Consider the following 23087-nt stretch of genomic DNA (forward strand, 5'->3'; position numbering starts at 1 on the left):
TAATAAAAAAGAGAGAACAATCGAAAAAGAATTGCGGAAGAAGAAGACATTAAGAATGAAGGAGGGATCGTAGTGCACGTAACAGAGCTTTGATACCATATTGCAGGATACCAGGACAATTACAGAAATAAGAAGAGGGGAAAATTGGGTGCTTCAGGGGGGGGGGGGAACAGTGAAACAGAGAGAAGAACAGAGAAGAGAGGAAACCCTTGTGTAGAATTTGAATATTATTCAATTGCATTCGAAAAGAGTAAAAAAGAGCCTGAGATACATGGGGGTGCAGAGATACTAACTAGACTAAAATACATACAAACTCATATTACATATGAGCAGGCCCAATCAGAAAAAATAAAAAATAGTAAATAAAAAAATGTCTAATATTTTATGAATCACCACATCTTGATGTATTGTCTGTTTTGAAATTTAAAGCTCCGTCACAATTTTGTCCTTAAAAGACACCTTGAAAAGTTAAAGTAGAAATATGAATATAAATTGTTATTAGTCTCAAACCCCTAAAAAATATGAGATTATATTGAGACCTACCAAAACACTTCTAAGATTTTTTAAAATTATAAATTTATATTATTTAAATTCGTCTTATACACATAAATATATATTATTAATAAAAAAATTGAACTAATTAATCCAACTTAAATATAGTCTAACTTCATTGATAAATCAAAGGAACACCTCATCTCTAAACTAACACAAACATTCACATCAAAGAGAGATAATCACGTGAACATTAATTATGAATATCAATTGGATCACCTAAATTGAAGTGGCATAGTACTTGAGAATTAGTTATACCTGAATCTAATTACATTTATCCAGAGGCTAAAAATGGTCCATCTAAGAAGAAATTGATGAACATGAATAATTTAAAAAAGAGGAGCTCAAACATAGGCAGAGAGACATAAGAAACAGAACATTAAATGTGTGTCCGGTAACACCAAAAAAGGACAAAAAGTATGAGTATATGTCATATTCAAAGATTGGGAAGGAGAGTTCACATGAAGATTTGAGGAAAGTCATATACTAATTAATATTAATTACCGTTGGGGAAGTTGGCCTCACCCAAACACTTTTAATGCCAATACTTTCATATGGGTGCCACCCTTCTCAAAATCACTCCACATTAATATCATACACCAAATCAATCTTCATTACACCTGTTTATCCATCTCACATCACCAAAACCAAAAGGCTACACTCTCCTTTCAACCCTATCAAATTTTTTTTCCTTAATTTCGAATCTCATTCAGTATATAAAAATCATGTTAATGGAGACGAATTTTAAATTATTAAATAGACTAATTAGTTAGTAACTAATTAGATTCAGGAGTACGTGGTTGCTACAATTACCAATTTGAATTCAGGTGAAAGAACAACTCCCATTAGAGTTGCCTTATGCATCTTTTGGATGTTATATAAATTACACCAATACAAATGGATTCATTAGTGCTTAAAACATAAGAGATACTTCTCAAAACGTTTGAACTTGCATGAAGGGAAGCGTTAATGTTTACTACTTAATTTTGTTTTGAGCAACTTTGTCTTGAATAAAACCAAAAAATAATTTTTATCTTATTTTTTTAGTCTTAATTTAGTTCCATAAATTGATCATTCTGTTGATTTTTTATATTAGTAGTATTAATTTCAATTGATGTGACAAACATTTAACATTTTTTATATATTTATACGTGCTATTAAGTTGACTAGATTAGTATAATAAACTAATAGAAAAACTAATTAGATCTAGCGTATTAATTTCGAGATATTTAAGTACTTTTTATTTTTAAAAAGTATAGGATAAACTAAAATGTATTTTGGTGTAATTTCTATTACAAATTTTATTTTTGATATGTTATTTGGTTTTAGTGTACAAGTTGTAGCAATAGAAAGGTAGGAATGAAAAAAAAAAAAAAAAAGTGGGGTCATGAGATGAATGAGTTGAAGTAAATCAACCCAGCAGTGTAGGACCATAAGTTTGTAGTTACCAGCACGAAAGTTTGGTTTTATATTGACACAACCGCGTCTTATAGTTGGGTAGATCAACTAACAAGAGACGGAGAAAACAAAGTTTGATGGTGTTTGGTTTTTTTCCCCTTCCCTCATACCTATTCTCTTGGCTTCCCACGTGCCATTCTTCAAAACTAGAAGAAAAATTGAAGAGCACTACTTTGTGTCTATGTGTGTATATAAGTAAGCAAGGTTTCATGCATTGCATGCTTCAATTAATTTTAGAGTAGGATAGGCTTAATTTTCTGGTTAGAAAATTTTGCTCAGACCAAAATTAATGTTCAGCTTTGGTCAAGCAACACCCACCAAAAGGATTTGATTTTCCATTGCTGTATGTTTTGCTAAGTCAATTCTTATGGTAAATAGAAAAGTATTCATTGGTCGGTAAGGGGAAAGTGGGTGCATAAGATTGAGGTTATATAAGAGTCTGAGTTATTGAAGTTCATAAGTCATCCCTGGTTGTTTTTTCAAGACTTGTTGGTCCTATAGAGCATAGAGGGAAGCATAATGGGAGTGGTTCATAATGCATACTCAAATGGAAGTGTTGGTGGTCAGAATTGTAATGGGGTGGAGGAGAAGCTTGATGATTTGAGGAGGCTCATTGGGAAAGCTGATGGTGATCCTCTGAGAATTGTGAGTGTTGGAGCTGGTGCTTGGGGCAGTGTTTTTGCAGCTTTGCTACAAGACACTTATGGGCAATTCAGGGACAAGATACAGATCAGGATATGGAGAAGAGCAGGAAGGGCAGTGGATAGAGGCACTGCTGAACATCTCTTTGAGGTCATCAACTCAAGGGAAGATGTGTTGAGGAGGTTGATCAGGCGTTGTGCATATCTGAAATATGTGGAGGCAAGGCTTGGTGACAGGACCCTCTTTGCTGATGAAATTCTCAAAGATGGTTTTTGCTTGAACATGATTGATACCCCACTTTGTCCTTTGAAGGTGGTCACAAACTTGCAGGAAGCTGTTTGGGATGCTGATATTGTGGTCAATGGTTTGCCTTCTACAGAAACACGTGAGATCTTTGAAGAGATTAGTAAGTATTGGAACGAGAGAATCACAGTGCCTATAATTATCTCTTTGTCAAAGGGTATAGAGGCTGCATTGGACCCTCTGCCACATATTATTACTCCCACAAAGATGATTAACCAAGCAAGTAAGACCCTTTCTTTGTTACCTTTTCTCTGTACATTTTTTACTTCTTTCTAATGAGTAAAAAATAAGTATCTGCATCATGCCTTTGCCAGGATGAATAACCAAAAACAGTGTGATGCTTACATTTTGGTCACTTGTTCTAATTTAGTGTGCCTTCAAAGAGTTGTGGGAACTAAATTAATTAATTATCTATCAATGTTATAATTGATCATGTGAAACAAAGTTTTATATTTGAATATGTTAGGTAAAAAGTGGTTCTAAGATAGGTTATTTTGATTGACTTATTTAATATAACATTTTATAACAAAATTAGAAAAAGGGTAAGAAGTTAGTCGAAGTAATTACAAAATTAGTTGTATTTATAAAACGAACACATTTGAATAGTAACACCAGCAATGTTTTCTATCAAGCAGATATAATCTTGAAGAAGAATCTAATCCAAACATGCTTCATTATCAGTGAGAACTCAGCAATTTATGGGAATGAATCATCTCATGAAATCTTGATGAGGAATAAAATAACTGTAATGTTTAATTTTCCTTTTAAGCCTACAAATTAAAGTTGCTCAGAATCTTCAATTTTTAGTAAATTAAGTTGATGCTGCAATTAGTATGGTTGAGAGAAATAGAAGGGATGATACAAGTCGTTTGTATGAAGGTGAAGATGAGTGGAAGCAACACCTTTATACGTGTCAGGATCTCATTATTATTTTATTTTTTTACTTCCGATATGAAACATCTACAAATATGCGTTTTTTGTATGCTTAATGAGTAACTTCTATCTTTTTAGTCAGTATTGTTATAGTTAATCTTTCATGTTAGTAACTATGAAATTTTATCAATAATCTTGGGAGTTGTTCTTAACACATTCAATTTACAAAGTCTATATTGTTCATATTCATGCCGAGCATGTTACAGATCAATTGTGATAATTCTCTTGCCGAATTACATCTATTTTTAACCCAGAATTTGATGCTAAGCAAAAAAATTCATGCTAAGTTATTACTTCACATCCTTGTTTTCTAGCAGTTACTCTTTTTTTCCTTCATCTGATATTGTATTATCATAGGTCATAGCCTTCTTTCTTACTATGCAATAATATTTGAGTTCTTCACTGATTCACTACTCTCTGCACTGCAAACTTGACAGCTAGAGTGCCAATGGAGAACATACTCTATCTTGGGGGTCCAAATATTGCCTCAGAAATCTACAACAAGGAGTATGCCAATGCAAGAATATGTGGAGCCGAGAAATGGAGAAAACATCTGGCCAAGTTTTTACGACAGCCACAATTTATTGTCTGGGATAACAGTGACCTTGTCACACATGAGGTCATGGGTGGTTTGAAAAACGTCTATGCAATTGGAGCTGGTAAGTTTCTAATCATAATTGTTATCACTTTACATCTAATATCAAACTGGAAGTAGTCCATATCATCATGTTTTGGTTCGTGTAATGTTGTCTATTTGACAAGTTGCTTCTCTTCCTATTTCACACATACTAATGCACATTATCTCAAAAAGATTCTACAATCTAAAGAAAATAGAAAAGGAAGCATCAATGACAAATAGTCATACGATTTTTTCCATGCATGGAACATATCTAGGTATATAGATTAAGTTTCATGATACAAATCAAGGCATTTATGTGTTTTCACATGCTGTAGAGACTAGCTCTAGTTGGCATTAACTTGGAAAAGAAAAGGGTTTAACTGCCTCATTTTATAATAAGAATTCCCATGTCCTACACTTGCTTTCTGATCTGCAATCTATATATCCTGTTTTCATTTTTAATATTGTCAGGAATGGTAGCTGCCCTTACCAATGAGAGTGCCACAAGCAAATCTGTGTACTTTGCACACTGCACATCAGAAATGATATTCATCACTCACTTGTTGGCTGAAGAACCTGAGAAACTTGCAGGCCCCTTACTGGCTGACACTTATGTAACCTTGTTGAAAGGCCGTAACGCTTGGTATGGTCAAATGTTGGCTAAGGGTCAATTAAGACCAGACATGGGTGACAGCATTAGTGGCAAAGGAATGATTCAGGTATATTTTGTAATTTTTTTCTTGTCCTAGTTTCTTCCAAACTCATGCTACGTTCTTGAGGAGTTCCAATTGCATCTTTAAAATGTGAAAGTTCAATAATTACATACATATAAAAATGATAACGCACCACAGATAATTTAGCAGCATCCTGTGCCAGGGGTTGCTGGTTTGCATCATTGCACTTGTATTCATAGTTTAGTAGGAGTGTTTGTTTTTAACTCGTTAGGACAAAACACAACACAACAACGCTATGTATGTATATGCTTCATTTTCAAAGGTTTATGTGGTTATTCTTAGATGGGTTGATGAATATGATGTTCCAATTTTTACTTGACATAAGCCACACTTTTCACTTCTTGTCCTCATAGATGCCACACCAGAGTTGGAACTAATATCATTTACATAAGAAATAGAAATCATCCTTGTGTATTTCTCCTGAGTCATGTTTTTTCCTTCAATCAAATTCCAATAACTAAACAAAATGCTATCCCTTCCATTTATTTCCAGGGTGTGTCTGCAGTGGAAGCATTCTTTGAACTTCTGAGCCAATCTAGCCTGAATGTGTTGCATCCTGAAGAAAACAAGCCTGTTGCTCCTGTGGAGCTTTGTCCCATCTTGAAGACACTCTACAAAATTTTGATATCAAGGTAAAATCCTGCAATGATTGACTCAAGCCTTGGTAGTCTGTTTTCTTACATTATGCTAGTTAGCTTTGAACATTCCCAACTCCAAGTACTATATTTGCTAATCTCTATCATCTTGCCAACTTACGAAATAAGTTTGAATTGCTTGTGGTGCTTGATGTATTTCTCAGGGAACAATCATCACAAGCTATTCTAAAAGCATTGAGGGATGAAAATTTGAATGATCCTCGCGAACGAATTGAGATTGCACAAAGCCATGTTTTCTACAAGCCTTCACTTCTTGGACAGTCCTGATTGTTTTCTCTTTGGCAAAAGCCAATGTGGAGGCAACCATATATGGGAAGCACTTGTGGAAGGGAATATTTTCATGAGCATGAATGTATTGTTTCTGAAGGATTTTGCTTTACAAAGTTGCATGTATATATGTTCAAATATAATCCCCTATGCAATTCTACTGATTTGTCCCAAAAACACTACACTTACCCAACAAGAGTTTATCTTTATGGACCAAACTTAGCTGAGAATTCACTACTGCCTAATGGGCACTGCAACATTGTGGCCAAAATGAGAGAAACACTGTTTTTGGATTATTTTTATTTTTGATTAATGGAATGGAATGGAAGGAATGAAACAGAGGTTGCTTTCTTCTTGTTTGGAAGATTAATTTGGGAAAGGAGTAGAACCAAATTTTGTTTAGAGGTTAAATTATGCCTTGAATGGAATGTAATATGTTTACTTTATTTCTCCAAATTCCACCTCAATTTTGGATTACCAAAATTGTATATTTGAGGAGAACAACCCTTGGGTTCCTTTCCCTTCCCATGCATTTTCAAACCCCAAACAAGAGGATTATTCCCCTTCCTGTGTGAATCTGAAATATTTAAGCATTTGTTTTAGCTTATACTTTATCTTTTGAAGTGCATCATTCACTTTAAATGTGTGTACGAGAGAGAACCATTTCTATTAAAAAGAAAGAAAAGATAACATTAAGAGAATAGTTGCATCAAATATGGTTAAAATATATTCTAAATGATTTTGATATTATCAATAAGTAAATTTACATCTTATTTATATATTACAATTATAATTGGATCTCATCTATGTCAAATTAGGTTGATGTTATCATATTAAAATCGACCATTTATAAGGATCACGTTAGAAATATATCCAGATTAATTATCCTATTAATTATATGGTTGCTAAATTCCAACACTTTCCTAAATCAACTTAATTGGGATACAACCTTCATATTTATACTAGCATTTGTTGAAAATATTTGTTTAATATTTTTTTATTTAAATTAATTTTTAAAACATCTTTTAGTTTTTTAGAAATATCTTTTATACAAAGATCAAAATATATTTATTTATTATTTAGATTTGGAAAATTTAGATTGAGATATTGTAAATATTTGATATTTTGTTACATTTTACTCTATAGAGTTTATGAATAAAATAAATACAAGTTCCTCCATATAACTTATCTCTTCTATTTCCAAAATATATTTTTAAAACCCAAAATCTCAATAGTGGTATCAAGAATAATTATTCTTACGCACCTTTAGAATGGAAGGAGAACGAAAATTCTCACAAGTTTTTATTTTACTTTTTGATGGTGCAAACTTACTTATATAATTACTAGATTTTTGTAAGTTGTGGAAGATGATTACATCGTTGATTCGTTGCCTAAGAAACCCACCATGACCATCAAATGCAAAAGAAAAAAAAAGACAAAGAAGACAAACGCAAAATCATGTTTGTTTGTTAGTGTTTCGCAAATGATGCTTGTTAGGATCATGATGCACGCTAGGATCATGATCCTAAAATCAAATAAATTTTGAATGATTTGAAAGGAGAATATGAAGGAAGTGAGAAGGTTCAAGGTATAAGATTGTTAAATTTGATAAGGGAATTTAGATCGCAGATAATGAAATAGTGCATTGTGGTACAAAGCATTTATTTACTTCATTGAAAAACATAAAAGATTTGATACAAACCGACAGATGACTAAGAATTCAACAAACACTTCCCAAAAGGGTCAGTCATCTCAAGATACAAAGTCAAGCTCCACCAAGCCTTGAGAAAGAATCAACAAAAGAAGAAGAAACTATAAACCAAAATATCATAAGTTCTTTCTTTTGGTCTTCTTAAAAAATAGAATATGTTTGTAAATAATTTGGGCTCACTTTAAAATATATGCTAGAATAAGGTGTCTTTAGCATAATAGGGGGTGTAGGTATCATTTTAGCTTGTTCTTAGTCTTTTAGGAAGACATTTTGACCTAGTTTCTAGAATGACAAGCCTAGGATACGGGATTGACTTAGTCAAACCCTAAGGCAACCCCTTTTTTCCATTTTCCCATCTTACCCCTCTTACTTGTTTTCCAAGGCTCCTTCCCCTATAAATAGGAGGCCTACCCATTGTATTTTAGAAGTTGAAATTAATAGAAGAAAAGTTACTCTGCACAAATTGTGTGAGGTGTTAGTGAGGTTTGAATTCTTCTTAGCATTTAGATCTTATCTTGTGAGTATTGAGAACTCTCAAGTAGAGGTTATCATCACTTATCTTGGAGGCCAATCACACTCCAAGTGGCGTGTTCCACTTCTCAAATCCATCACATAAGCTTTCTCCTTCCTCCATCTATTCTTCCATTGTCATTCCATTTTTACTTTTTGTATTATGATCTTGTTTGGTTTTCCTTGTCTCCATTCGGCAATTCTATTTGGTTTCTTTTCCTTGTTCTTAATTTCGCACCATCTAGCATCATTTTCACCTTATAATTGTCTTTTCCTTTTGTGAAGTGAACCTTCACACTTACTTAACCACTTGGTTAAGTTCGTGTCCAGTGGGGATCTTCATAGAGTTCTCACCATATTCTTGCTTAAAAATCACAATCTAAGTAAAGTGTCATACCATAAAATGAACAATCTTAAAATCAACTCACATCAAGATCTCTCTACAACTATTTTGACAAGAGTCATACATGTCTTGCAAGCACAAGAGCAATGAAAATTAATTAGAAAAAATTGTGTGGATGAAGACACTTTACTTCTTATTGGTGAAAGTGTTTTTAAAGTCAAGAACTGCAAAAATAACTAATACAATCAAAACAATAACACATGTTTTGTCCATATTACAAAAATAATCACCAATGCAACAAGTATTCATGGAGACCATATGCAAAATGCCACAAATGTGATCAATTGGAACATGTAAAAAAGATATACAAATCCCAACATCTCGAGAAAATGTCAAGATTGTAGAGAAGAAACCAAAAGAAAAACTACTTCTTGTGATATCATGTGTTACAACCAACAAATCTACAAAAGGTTAAGTTATAGGTAGTGGTTGTACAAACCAAATGACTATTTCAAAGAGCTCAACAAATATGATATTTCTAAAGTAAGAATTGGGAATGGAGAACAACTTGTTGTGAAAGATACACGAACAATTGTAATTAAAATTTATTCAGATGTTAATACTTTTTTATGTGTTCTATATTTCTAAGATACTAAAAATTTGTTAAGTGTTCCTCAAGGTGTTAGAGAAAGTTTAGCTAGTGTCTTTTGAAAACAAATTTTGTGTGATTAAAGATGTTAATAACTTGAAAACATTCAAAATTTATAATTTTTTTCTTTAAATTTGATGAAAAATAAGTTTGCTACAAATGCAAAAGAAAAATCAAAATCACAAAAATCACAATATAAATATATCTTGAAGAGAGAAAAAGTGGATAAATAAAGATATGATCCGGAGAAAAAATAAAGAAAGACTAGTACTATAAACAAATAAAGAGGAAGAAGAGTAATTAAATTTAAAATTCAAGTAAACAAATATTAAAACAAGAAAAAATATTGAAAATATTTACTTAATATTTTTTTATTTTAATTAGTTTTTAAGAAATATTTAAAATATCTTTTAAAAAACATAAAAATATATTTATCTATTATTTAGAACTATAAAATTAAGATATTATAAATATTTAATATTTTATTACATTTTATTCTATATATAAAATACATAAATAAAACAAAATAAACTCTTTATTAACGGATATAATTACTTTGTGATAAAGAGAATAATCAGATTCAATTTGTGATAGAGAGAATAATCATGATACAATTACTATTCATGGATAATATATATCATGTATATTAACATATTTTGTAATATCAATTTTATCTATAATTAGGAACATAATTATAGGATGCTAAGTTAGGAAAGAATGTGTATGATTCTACTGATATGGTGTATATATGGGGTGTATATATGGATCTCTACTATTGAGGAATAAGACTGGTTGAATAATATATTCCTTCATGGTATCAGACCAGAAAGCTCTAATGCCTGACAATCACAAAACAAAGGCAACGCTGCACAACCATAGCAGTCAAACCAAAGCACGAAAAAGGTGCTAAGAAGACCTACTCACCATATGATCTCAACGCGAGTGACAACCTTGGAAACATAATCACGCAAATCCAATTGCGTGGTGAAAATTACGACGAATGGGCAAGAGCAGTGAAGATCTCGCTTCGTGCTCGGAGGAAATGGGGATTTATCAATGGAACACACATCCAACCAAAGGATGGGGCACCCGATCTTAAGACTGGTGGACCGTGCAGTCCATGATCGTCTCTTGGATTCTAAACACCATTGAACCAAGCTTACGATCCACAATAGCTTATGTTGAGACTGCACATAACTTGTGGGAAGACATTAAAGAAAGATTCTCGGTTGTGAATGGACCTAGAATTCAGCAACTAAGGTCGGACTTGTCAAGGTGCAAGCAGGAAGGAATGATGGTGGCAACTTACTTTGGAAAATTGAAGGTTCTTTGGGATGAGCTTGCTAACAGTGACAAAATTCCATCATGTACATGTGATGGATGCAAGTGTGGGATTCATTTGGAAAAATGAAGGGAGGAGGAGAAGGTTCATCAACTCCTTATGGGGTTGGACTATGCAAGTTACGGGATAGTGAGATCAAACATTTTGGCCTCAAGCCCATTGTCGTCTCTGAACCGCATATACGCAATGTTGATACAAGAAGAAAGAGTGAGAATGATGGCCAAATCCACATAAGAAAGGGGGTTGGTCGTGGGTCTCGCGATGCAGGCCAACTACAAAGAAAAAGGGCGCGAAGATACTGCAGAAAAATCAATGACGTGCACTCATTGCGGTAAAAATGGTCACGACATGAAAGGATGCTTCCAACTAATCGGATATCCCGAATGATGGGTGACAAACCAAAAATGAAGGAAAATGGAACGACAAAGGACATTAAGGGATGAGGAAGAAAGGTAATCTAGCACGTGCAAATGTGGCACATGCTAGTGGAAGCAACAGTCAAACCAACAATAAAAACAAGAAACTTGAGATGGCAGGTTTGACCAATGAACAATGGAAGGTACTGGTTGATATGATCAACAAGCAAAAATCCAATGAATAAGAGAAAATGACTGGTAAGAGCATTTGGGATTTGTGGATTATTGACAGTGGGGCATCCAATCATATGACCGGATCTCTGGAAAATTTGTGTGAAAAAAAAACTATATAAGGGTGCCCCATGGGGTTTCCCGATGGTGAACGTGTTCTAGCTTGCAAGCAAGGAACAATGACTCTTGAAGAAGGACTTGAATTGAAAAATGTCCTTCATGTTCCCAAATTAAAATGCAATTTACTTTCACTACCCCAATTGACGGATGAAGAAAATTGTGTTGTAACATTCACTGATAAAATGTGTATTATGCAGGATCGCACTTCGAGGACGCTGATTGGAGCAGGTGAATGGAAAGATGAGCTCTATTGGTATCGTGGGGTACGCAAGGCTCAAGCATGTCATGTCAAGATGGAAAATCAACTAAAACTTTGGCACCAGAGATTAGGACATGCGTCATTTAAAATTGTGGAAATGCTTCCTGATATAAGTGGGAAATGTACTCGTGATGAGTTGAATAAAGTTTGTGAAATTTTTGAAAAATCAAAACAAACAAGAGACAAGTTTTTCTTGAGTGATCATCAAGCTTTGAATGTTTTTTATTTAATCCATTGTGACTTGTAGGGTCTTTATAAAACTCCCTCTTCCTATGGTGCTTCATATTTTTTGACAATTGTGGATAATTGCTCACGAGCAGTTTGAATTTATTTGTTAAAGGAAAAAATAGAGGTATCAGTGACTTTGAAATTTTTGTTTACACTCGTTGAGCGCTAATACAACAAGTATGTTAAAATAGTTCGCTCTGACAATGGAACCGAATTCATGTGTCTAAAACAATATTTCATTAAGCAATGTATTCTTCACCAAACTTCTTGTGTCGGGACCCCGCAACAAAATAGGCACATAGAACGCAAGCATCGACATATTCTAAATGTTGCTCGATCATTACGGTTTCAAGGCAATCTTCCTATTAAATTTTGGGGGAATGTGTTTTGATTGCGGGCTACTTAATCAATCTCAAGCCATCCTCCATTCTCAAAGGAAAATCTCCCTCTGAAGTGATTCATGGATGTGTACTCAATTACGCGCACTTACGGGTATTTGGCTCATTATGTTATGCTCACAATCAAAATAGACAGCGAGATAAATTTGATAGTCATAGCCGGAAATGTGTGTTTGTCGGGTATCCATTTGAGCAAAAAGGATGGAAACTATTTGATTTGGACACAGAAATTTTCTTTGTCTCTCGTGATGTATGTTTTATAGAAAATGAATTTCCATATTTTGAAGTCCAAAAGAAGGTCATTGCACTTCTTGAGCCACCATTGCAAGATCTAATTGTTGAAGAGCCTTTAGAAAATGACGTTGGCTCACACCTCTGTCATGACGTTGCCTCCTCAAACCCAGTTGAATGCACAGTCAACCAACCTATTGCATCTCCTATCCAAGACAGGAGGGGTATTGCCCTCACAGACGACTGCGACCCCATTGTCAGCATCTCCAATCTGCACGCAGAAGACTCGAGCGCAGACCCACCGTCGTGTACGAAGGAAACTGCGTCGTCTGCTTCTTCACCACCAACGACGGTCATGGTTCCTCTTGGGTGAGGGCACCATGCGAAGACGCCTTCAATCCAGTTGCGCGATTTTGTCGCCGCCACCACGATACCATCGAGCCCCTCTATCCAGTCACCTTCTCCAACAAAATCCTCACGTGTGTCGTATCCTATACATGATTTTGTGAATTGTGATTCCTTTTCTAACCACCACCAAAGTTTTCTTGCCTCTTTGCACACAGAACAGGAACCCATGTCTTTTGGTCAAGCGGTCCTCAATGAAACCTGGAAACTCACCCCTCTCCCTCTAGGAAAGAAGGCACTTGGGTGTAAGTGGATCTACAAAATCAAATACAACTTTGATGGAACAATTGAAAGATTCAAGGCTCGATTGGTAATTCTTGGCAATCATCAAGTGGAGGGTTTGGATTACAACGAGACATTTTCTCCTGTCGCAAATATGGTAACCATTCGCAAAACTCTAGCCAAGCAACCGCAAAAGATTGGGAGCTTCATCAAATGGACGTTCACAATGTGTTTCTCCATGGCGATCTTGATGATGAGGTTTATATGAAACTCCCTCCTGGCTTCCAAGAATCTCAACCAGGGGCAGTGTGCAAGCTTCAAAAGTCTCTTTATGGCCTCCGACAGACCCCCATGTGTTGGTTTGCTAAATTATCTTCTGCTTTAACTCATTACGGGTTTCAACAATCACAAAAGGATCATTCCCTATTTACTCTCAATAATAATGACATACAATTGGTTGTGCTGGTTTATGATCTTGTGATTTCAGGGAATAATGGCACTATCATCTAATGTTTTAAAAGCTACTTAAATCAATGCTTTCTTATGAAAGATTTAGGCCACCTCAAGTACTTTTTGGGGTTGAAGTTGCTCGCTCCCCCAACGGAATCTTCCTTTGCCAAAGGAAATATGCCTTAGATATAATTACTGAAGTCGGATTGTTGGGTGCAAAGCCCGCCACCACACCATGTGAAAAAAATCACAAATTGGAATCTGCTATCGGTTCTTTTCTTTCTGACCCTGCTACTTATTGTAGACTTGTTGGGAGGTTTATTTATATGTGTTTCACTAGACCTTACCTTACCTACTGTGTCCAAGTTTATCTCAATTTATGCAAAATCCACGCTTCGAGCATTGACAAGCTGTTCTTCGTGTTGTTCGATATTTAAAGGGGCATCCTGGACAAGGCATACTCCTACCTCGAGAGAACAACTTACAACGGGTGGTGTGATTCTAATTGGGCAAGTTGTCCTCTGACACGAAAATCTCTCACGGGGTGGTTTATTCAACTCGACACTTCCCCAATCTCTTGGAAAACCCAGAAACAACAAAACGGTCTTTGCCTCTTCTACTGAGGTTGAATATCGTTCAATGGCTAAGACCACCCGAGAATTAAAGTGGATTAAAGACATTCTCGCTTCTCTTCATGTCCCTCATCCTGATCCAATTCGTCTTTACTGCGATAGTCAAGCGGCGCTTCACATTTCTAAAAATTCGGTCTTCCACGAACACACCAAACACATTGAAGTTGACTGCCACCTTGTTCGAGATGAAATCATTCACAAGCGTCTTCTTCCATCTTATGTGCCCACACATACGCAACTAGCTGATATCTTCACCAAAGCTCTTGGTGCTAAAAAGTTTGGGGCCATCCTAGTCAAGTTGGGAATTCAAGACTTACATGCAACACCTTGAGGGGTATTAACTGGAGGTATTAACGAATATAATTACTTTGTGATAGAGAGAATAATCATAATAGAATAAATTTGTGATAGAGAGAATAATCAGAATACAATCACTATTAATGGGTAATATATAATGTATATTAGCATATTTTGTAATATCAATTTTATTTATAATTAGAAACGTAATTATAGGATGCTAAGTTAGAAAAGAATGTGTATGATTCTAGTGATATGGTGTATATATGGATCTCTGCTATTGAGGAATGATATGGTGTATATATGGATCTCTGCTATTGAGGAATAAGACAGGTTGAATAATATATTCCTTCACTCTTATATATAACATATCTATTCTATTTCCAAAACCTCTAACCACCATATAAATTATCCAAGATAATCTAGTTCCACTATCTTCATTTGGAAACCTGAGTTCCTTGCTTACTTAATAAGCATTAGTGTTTTTGCGTATAGCATCATCCCTTTCTTTACGTTGGAGATAATAAAGAGTGATGGAGCACCGACAATCGAAGTTGCCTGAATCTAACACAGCGAGATACAGGTAAGGAGGTTAATGTTTGAGAAAAAATACTTTTTGAAAATTGATGTTGTTAAAGACCATGGCCAGATCTGATTCTTTTGCAGTTTTAGTTACTAAATCTAATGTTAGATTAGAGCTTTGACAATAATTACAGTTACTTCTTTCCTTTGGAGTCTGGGATAATGATTCAAACTTAATATGAATAGGAACAGGCAACTACACTCGATCTCAGCAGCACGTGAATGGTGCATAACGTTAAGTTTTAAGTCTCCTACAGGAGTAACCAGCTTCAAGGAAGAAAACCTATACTTCCTTTCATTTACAAAGTACCTTAAGAATTCTATCTATAGGCTGTACAATATCCTGTCACAAAAACCATTTTTTATGACTATGTATCATTCATAACTACGTCAGAATCCTATATCAAATTCCAGAGAAGCCCTGGTCCAAACCAACCAAGAGAAACCCAAAAGAGTAAGGCAGAACAGAAATGGGTTAACACCATTAAGTTCCGCAACTACTGAGTCGCTGAGCTAATTGTTCAACCAAATCTACTTTTCGAAGCTTATAGTACTTTCTTACATTGTGTTCCTTTGCCATGGCCCTCAAATCAGTCAATGTCAAGCTATTCAAAGATGAGGTCTCATCATGGGAATCCACCAAGGAATGTGACTTGTTAGTATGAGGAGCTAACTGGTTTTTGTTGTCCAAAGAAACCCCCTCTGAATTTGGTACGTCTAAATTAACACTTGAATTTTGTATGTCCACGGTGATAGGCAACTTTGTAACTCTTCGTTTCTTTTGTAATTCAGAAAATTTACTATCATAAAGAACAATAGCACGACCTTCAGTCTCATGCTTGTCTGGTTGCACTGTCCCTCTAGTAGTAATCTTCCGGTTCATTGGCTCATTTAAAATGGTAACATCAGTACAGGATTTGGATCTTCGCTGCCTCTTGGTTGATACAATTATAGATGTACTTGGAATAACTTCCGTACAACTGTCAAATGGTTCTCTGGAAGATAATGCCCCTAGTTCCAGTTTCTGCTTTTCCGAAGCTTTTAGCTTTGAAGGTAAAAGCATGTTGGACTTTCTGAGGTTAGTAGTAAGTTGGGATTTAAGGTCTTGTTCATGTTCTTCCCCTTCACCTTCATCCATCAGCTGTAACCCAGCATACAGTGCACTCTTGGTATGCATCCCTATCAGTGAAATCAATGCAGAATTTTCAGCATTAATAAGGGGTGGTGTTTTCAATGTTGAGCACTAGTCCAGAATTATTACCATTGCTATCTTTAAAGGAGCATAATTCTGTATCAGTGATACATAATGTTTTAGGATAAACAACTTGCAAAGGGAAATTCAGAGGCTTCAAATCTTCATCTGGAGCAACCTTGGGTTCTTTGTTGTCGTCTCTTTGTGCAGCTGTTGGAGCAAAATCACATAGATCTTTGTCTAAATTGAATTTTCCTCGTTTTTGTTGTTGTGAAGTATCTAAAATGGAATGTGGACCCGTTTTCTTCCTACTGATGTCAATTGCAGGTCTAAAATCATCTGGGCTAACATCTTTTTCTTTGACAAATTCATTTTCTTTCTGCACAATTTAAGAAAAATATGCACTAAAAACCTTGTCTAAAATTAAAAGTAAAATGCTAACTGATACATACAATAAGTTTAAATTGATTAGAAGGGGAGCAGCACTTCTTGCACCTTGGCTTCACTTTTGGCGCAAAACAAATCCATTAGACCTGTATTTGTATTAATGAGTTGGCTTTTTCTGACTTCATTTCCAGCAACTTGATCATCAAATGTTTCTGATAATTTCATTCTTTCAGAGTGGTAGGATGCAAGAATAATGCCCCCCAAATCAGGACTTCTCACAAGTGTTTCTTCAGACAATTCCTTAAGAAAAAAAGAAATCTAGTCAAATGTATCATGCATAAAAATGGCTACCAAGGTTAGACCTTAAAAAAATAGTAAAAATAAAACAATACAGTTTGTCAACGCAAGCTCAATGTAAAGTCAGAAACCTGCTATCGGCCTACCACTTACTGGGATTTACTCTATTTAGCTTAGGTTTCAACGCCAAACAAGTTCATACTGTCAGGTTAATCCCTTCTTAAATGCTCCTTAAAGTTAAAGTTCTAAAGAAAAGCTTAAAATAAAAATCTGTTTGACCATTATAGTTTGAAAGCTCCTTTAAAATTAAAACCTGCTTCTTTGTCCTATGCTGATTAGTTCAAGATAAGGAGGCCTAAATGTGAAGCTGTTTAGAAGCTACTTATTTACCCGCCATTTCTCTTATAGAAAATATTGTCCTTAATTTTACAGCTTCTCCTTATAAAGAGAGAAAAAAAAAAAAAAAAAAACTAGAAAGAAAAAAACTAGGTCATAGCTGATATCTGATGGCTCATAGTTGACAGGCAACACAAGGTGGATCTAAAATTAACTTGTTTCTTGAGTTACTTCCTCAAGTTCCATCTGAATGGAGACTGCCAATATACTCTCCTCTACGGGTAGCCAGCTAGGTCATGGAATTTCGGGGTGTAAGCTTTTCATGTTCTTTGAAGTCTGCTTGTCATTAGACACAACTGTGAGCATTGACCAAAAATCAGTTTAGGTAATTGGACCTAAAAGTAACAATATATCAAGTTTTCAATTGGATAATGGAACACTCAAATTTTTTGAATGCTATTAGTAGTGACAAATATCCAATGCCTAAATCATGGCCTTAGATGTAGGCTAGAAAGAGCCAAAGAATCACTGCACACTTATGTTAAACTAGTACGATTAAGAGCAAATGCATATGAGATGTCAATCAATCATCACACAAACATATAAAATAAACATTATTCTTAAAAGTCTAATATTACAGACTCCATGTGCTAAAAAATTTGAGAAAAAAACATTGGTGCAGCAATTAATTATTTAAAATAAGTGTTTTTTAATTCGATTAACACATGGAGGAATAGAAAATAATTGTTTTTAAATTAAATTTAGTAACATCTTTCTCTACCTCAATCTTTTCAGGATTATCTGATTTCTTTTGAAGCTCCAAAAGAAGTTCCAAGCTTCCAGAGATTTCTGAGGTTCCATGGAGATCTTTTCCTTCCTCCTTAATGATCTTATTAGAATCAATGGTGCTAGAATCTTTGTCTAATGCATGTTCAGTAACATTCACAACTGGACTCAAGATATTCATATCTAGATACTGCTTCAAATCGAAAAGACAAGGAAGGAAAAAAAAATACCAGTTACATTCAAAAACCAAGTGTTAACAATTAAATACTTATACATCACATAATACTACCGGAAGATACACAACAAAGGAGACAGGAGTAAATATATTTCCTAAAAGGCAAGCAGGGGATAAATTAATATGTATTACTCTTTATCCAGCAAATACAAGACCGAGAAAATACATCCTTAAATTAAGAACTAAAAAATTACAGTTGTACAATGCATAAGTTATTATATATAGTAGTATAAGTTATAATCAATAGTAGCATAACAGTTACATCCTCCTGCATAAATATTTGAATAGTAGAAATTAGGAATATATGGCAGTGTTTCCAAAGAGCCAACTACTTTCAATCTTCCTTCTACCTTCTCATACAGCTCCTAATAGAAGAAGTGAAATTCCTCACGAGGTCACACAAGGTTCATAGACCACTCAATATCCGCAACTTCAATAATTACTTTGAAGCTTAAGTCTTTGATTAGACTCTACCAAGCTTACTGAATTATTGTAGGAACAAAATTGTTCTGACACTGAAGTCCTCAGATAAACTACCCAGATTTAGATTCCACAAGGACTGCATTGCATTAGGTCTCTTATTTACTAGTAGTGTCCTGTATACCCTCGTGATGTGCATATAATGTCATGCTTATGCTCAGTTTAAAAGGGACTTGGGAATGTTTGGTTTCCCATAACATAATCTGTTTTCATTTTTTAATCATAAAAATGCCATCTTATTTTACTTTTTTATAAGTTAATAAACATTAAAAACAATATTTATTTTTTCTGGTTTTGTAATGTTATATCTCCTACAATATTTGGAAACTTTTGAAGCATTTAATACTATCTTTATTTGGTAATAAGCAACAAGACTAATAGATATATTTTGTAAAAAGATTTCGAATTATCCTCTCTATTTCACTTTTCCGAAAAATTATTACAGAAAATGCTTTACAAAGTCTCCCCATTTGCTACAAAAAAAAAACTTTAGAAGATAAACTATTCACAGTAAAGCTTTTAACTGTCAAAAAGAAACTCGACCAAAGACTACATATCATTATGCACGAAAAATATCAAAGACAATATCCCTATGGCTGGCGAATACACAGTTTTCATGTAAAACGAAATCCTCTTTTTCAATCATCAGAATCAAAAAATTAAATTTTAAACAGGATTCCAAATTCCAAACCTGGGCTAGTATTTCATGCAGTGTCCCAGCAGGTTCACTGTCTAGCAGTAACTTCACTTCAGCCTCATCAGCACAATCATTCTTTAAAGTGCTAATCGCCATATCAAGCTGATTGATTCTCTCATTGAGAATTCCACAGCATATATCAGGCCATTTTTCATGCTCAACACAGGCCAACTCCTTTTGAAGCAACAAGAGATCTCTTTCAAGTTCGTCAATCTCAGTATCCGCCTTGGTGATCAAAATTCTCAAAACCCGAATACAGGATTCCATGTTCAAGGCGTCCTCCTCTATTACATCTACAAAATTAACAGAAAGCCAGAGTAAACACAACACAAGGAGAACACAAAATGCACGGCGTGCGGGAGTAAGAAACAATGATTACCAGGGCCACACCCAAAGTAGAAGTCACATTCATGTTGCGGTGACCAGTAATTACTACCACTCGCATCTGAGAAAAGTAAACAAGTAAATTACACGTCAAAAGCAATTTGATTTGTTTGAATATACCTGTCGTCCACAATCATTTATAGGAAACAAGAAAATAAGAGGGAAAAAAAGTAGCAAGAGGGATCAAGTTACCGTGTATATACTCTTAGTTCAACAACTCCACGGCTCTATATTAAATTTTATTAATTCAACCCATAAATTAAAAATTGACTTAATTACTCGTTGTGTCCCAAAGTTTCACAGAGATAGCAACCTTAGTCCAGCACTGAAAAATCACCTCAACTGGGACAATTTTGTGGCTAACTAATCACCACAACTGGGACAATTTTGTGGCTAACTTCCTTTATACCGCCTCAATTCAGACATTTTTGCAGTGATTTTTGCTTTAAGCAATTAAGAAATTGCGTTTCCTCAAAACAAAGACAAATTGCAAATATTTTATGGAAATCCGGTGCAAAATTTGCATAAAGAACAGTTCGGAGACACAACAAATTTCCATAAAATTCTAAATCTAGTTGATACTTCATTAAATAAATTCAAGATATAATATACAGTACTTTTAAAAAATAAAAGTAAATGTCAAATTTAAGATTACATAAGCACAAAAGCTGATTCTCTCTAAAATTTGGTATACATAGAAAAAATAAAAAATATTCAACGGATAGATTAATAAAATCTTATAAAATAAATACATCCACTCACAAAAAAATTAAAACAAACCCTTTTCACAGAATGATTCTAAAGCGACTTTCAAAGAATTTATCAACCCACAAAACTATCAATTAATTACATCACAGATACCAGCAATACAAACTAACAAGAATGCAAATAGCAGAGAAGAAAGGGAGAAATAGAAACCTTGGTCATACGTCGAACTCCACAGATCCCACTCCATGAACTGCAAGTCCCTACAACCTGAAACATAAACTATTCCTTTGATAGGTGGCAGAAAAAAAAAAGCAGGGTCCTCAGAAATAGAATAGTAAGAAATAACAATACACAACATGCAAGCACAGAAACTGAAGGAAGAAATGTGCAATAAAAATCAAACGAACATGCGGTTGTTGTGGTTGCTAATGTTGTTGAGTTGGAACGACGAAGGCATCAGTGGCGTGGAAGGAGAGAAGGGATTTGGAAAAAGAGAAAGAGTGAAAGAGGAATTTAAAAGGGGTGGAATTAGTGCTTACCAACCACGCTAAGTGCATGGCATTAATTGATAATGAATGAAGAGAGAAGGAAGCATTAAGAATGATCGTCACATCACACACCACAACGCACTCTCTCTCCGCATCCACCGAGTCACGCTCATAAATGCAATGCAACTATGAAAACGAAGGTGCCAAAAGGGGACAAAACCAGAGTAAATCGGTAGAGTGCAAAACGAGGAACCGCATTTTGACTTCACCTGGAAAACGAGTCCGCGAAATGCGACGAAAGTGAATGAACGCCTAGGGTTTCGCAATCCCCATAAATTCAGAGCCTCGCCATAGATAAAGCAGCAGAAGAAGAAAATTGGAGTGTGTGATTCTCTGTGCGTGCGCCTTCTGTGCAGCAAAAAAGCTGCAAGTGAAAATGAAAGCGGTGGGAGGGGTTGTCTTGTAAATTCCCCCACTGTGACCACGTGGGCCCTGCCTCCTGTGGGGCCCTGTTTGACTGGGCCCCTTCTGGGCCGTCTTTTTTTTTTTCAGGTGCTATTTTTATCGGCTAACCAATAGGGGTCCACACGTCTATTCTATTTTCCTATTACATTTTTTTATTTTATTTACCAAATACATAAAAAAAAAAGTATATATTATTTTTTCAATATATTAAATGTATCTCCATTAGATACAATATTAAAAACCATTTCTAGTTAAACAATGTTGATTTAATAAAATTATTCTCATTATTCAACTTTTAAATAAATATTTATGAATGACTTCTTCTCACTCTTCTTCTTTGTCAATTATAGAATGTCTCTCTATTTAAGTTATTTACTATTTAAAATACAATGAAGTTTCTATTTTTTTTATTTTCTTATCGCCTAAGGTTATTAATTATATTCGTATCTTTCTCTTCTTTATTTGTTGTTGAGTGTTCAAATTTTTTTCCTTTCAAATATGGAAATATGTTAACTTTTACTTTTTATTTTATATTTCTTGTTTTAGAGTTTTTGCGTCTTAACTTCGTTTTATTTTTTAAAATATTGAAAATTTTAATTATTTTCTAATGCTACTCTTATTTATTAATGTTTTCAATATATTATACATTAATTGAGCTTCCTTTTTTCTCCTTATACGTGAGATATACTGATTAAGACAAATAAAGATTACTGTAACTTTGCCATTTTAAAAAGTTAATTTGGTATCTCTTACTTTTAAGCTAATAAAAGGAAATTTTGTTTAATACTAAAGGAAAAGGGTATGTCACTTTATAAGTACTTTTAATATATCTTTACTATTAAATGGAACTAACCAATAATTTATTACAAAAAATTGGTTTAAAACTAATTTTAAGTCGGAATAGTTTTAGCCAGTTTTACATTAAAAAAAAAATATATATATATATATATATATATTAGATTTATTTGTCGAATATCGATTTGCCACGTCTTTTTCTTTGTCTTACCATCTTAGTATGTACTTACGATTTTACGTAAATGTTTTATTTTGCAGTGTGACATTTAATTATTACAGTATAGTTTTTATTAGAGTACATTATAATTTTAATTATTTTGACGTAGTGTTAATTTATGAACTCTTTAAACAATTGCTTTTTTTACTAATGTGCAATTCCTCTCGTGGTTTATACAATAATACACTTCTAACGCAGTAGCATAAATTAATAAAAAACAATTAATTTAGTTGAATTTAAAAAAAATATTCTCAGTGTAATAAATTATTATTAATTATTAATGACTTTTAATTCTTTTCTTACTTTCTATTAATACAAATGCATATTCATAAAATTTGATGTAAAACTTATAAAAACAATCTCTACGAATAAATAAAAAATTGATTGGAACACAATATACATTTTTTATTTTTTTAGAAGACAAATTCTTCTTGCATTTGTATACCTTTTCTCAATATCTTTATATTTTTTTAAGTTCAGACAATACTCT

The 23087-nt window shown here is 34.1% G+C and overlaps 2 protein-coding genes and 1 long non-coding RNA gene across 8 annotated transcripts; 2 read left to right on the forward strand and 1 right to left on the reverse strand.

Moving 5' to 3' along the window:
- The first annotated feature begins 1986 nt into the window (after window positions 1–1986).
- LOC137814018 (glycerol-3-phosphate dehydrogenase [NAD(+)] GPDHC1, cytosolic) lies at window positions 1987–6778 on the forward strand. The gene is made up of 5 exons (XM_068616536.2): window positions 1987–3178; window positions 4326–4547; window positions 4979–5226; window positions 5734–5873; window positions 6041–6778. The coding sequence occupies exons 1-5, from the start codon at window positions 2530–2532 to the stop codon at window positions 6162–6164; spliced, it is 1383 nt and encodes a 460-aa protein (XP_068472637.1). The 5' UTR covers window positions 1987–2529; the 3' UTR covers window positions 6165–6778.
- Window positions 6779–14942: 8164 nt separating this feature from the next.
- On the forward strand, window positions 14943–16061 carry LOC150029622 (uncharacterized). The gene is made up of 3 exons (XR_016520959.1): window positions 14943–15131; window positions 15317–15841; window positions 15923–16061. It is a non-coding gene; the product is annotated as an uncharacterized LOC150029622 (long non-coding RNA).
- LOC137814019 (uncharacterized) lies at window positions 15291–21655 on the reverse strand. 6 transcript variants are annotated; one of them, XR_016520954.1, is made up of 8 exons: window positions 21390–21530; window positions 20843–20899; window positions 19920–19985; window positions 19535–19833; window positions 18124–18318; window positions 16775–17009; window positions 16392–16701; window positions 15291–16309 (listed from the first exon to the last, which is right to left on the reverse strand). XR_016520954.1 is itself a non-coding variant. In XM_068616539.2 (8 exons), the coding sequence occupies exons 2-8, from the start codon at window positions 20877–20879 to the stop codon at window positions 15615–15617; spliced, it is 1794 nt and encodes a 597-aa protein (XP_068472640.2). In that variant the 5' UTR covers window positions 20880–20899; window positions 21172–21655; the 3' UTR covers window positions 15291–15614. The 6 variants fall into 6 exon arrangements, 5 of the variants coding, with proteins under 5 accessions (XP_068472640.2, XP_068472639.2, XP_068472638.2 ...); XM_068616539.2 differs by having other exon boundaries at window positions 16818–17009; window positions 21172–21655; XM_068616538.2 differs by having other exon boundaries at window positions 16818–17009; window positions 21390–21589.
- Between the last annotated feature and the right edge of the window lie 1432 nt (window positions 21656–23087).

This window comes from Phaseolus vulgaris, chromosome 1 (genome assembly GCF_051622355.1).
Source record: "Phaseolus vulgaris cultivar YP4 chromosome 1, ASM5162235v1, whole genome shotgun sequence".
Taxonomy (NCBI): domain Eukaryota; kingdom Viridiplantae; phylum Streptophyta; class Magnoliopsida; order Fabales; family Fabaceae; genus Phaseolus; species Phaseolus vulgaris.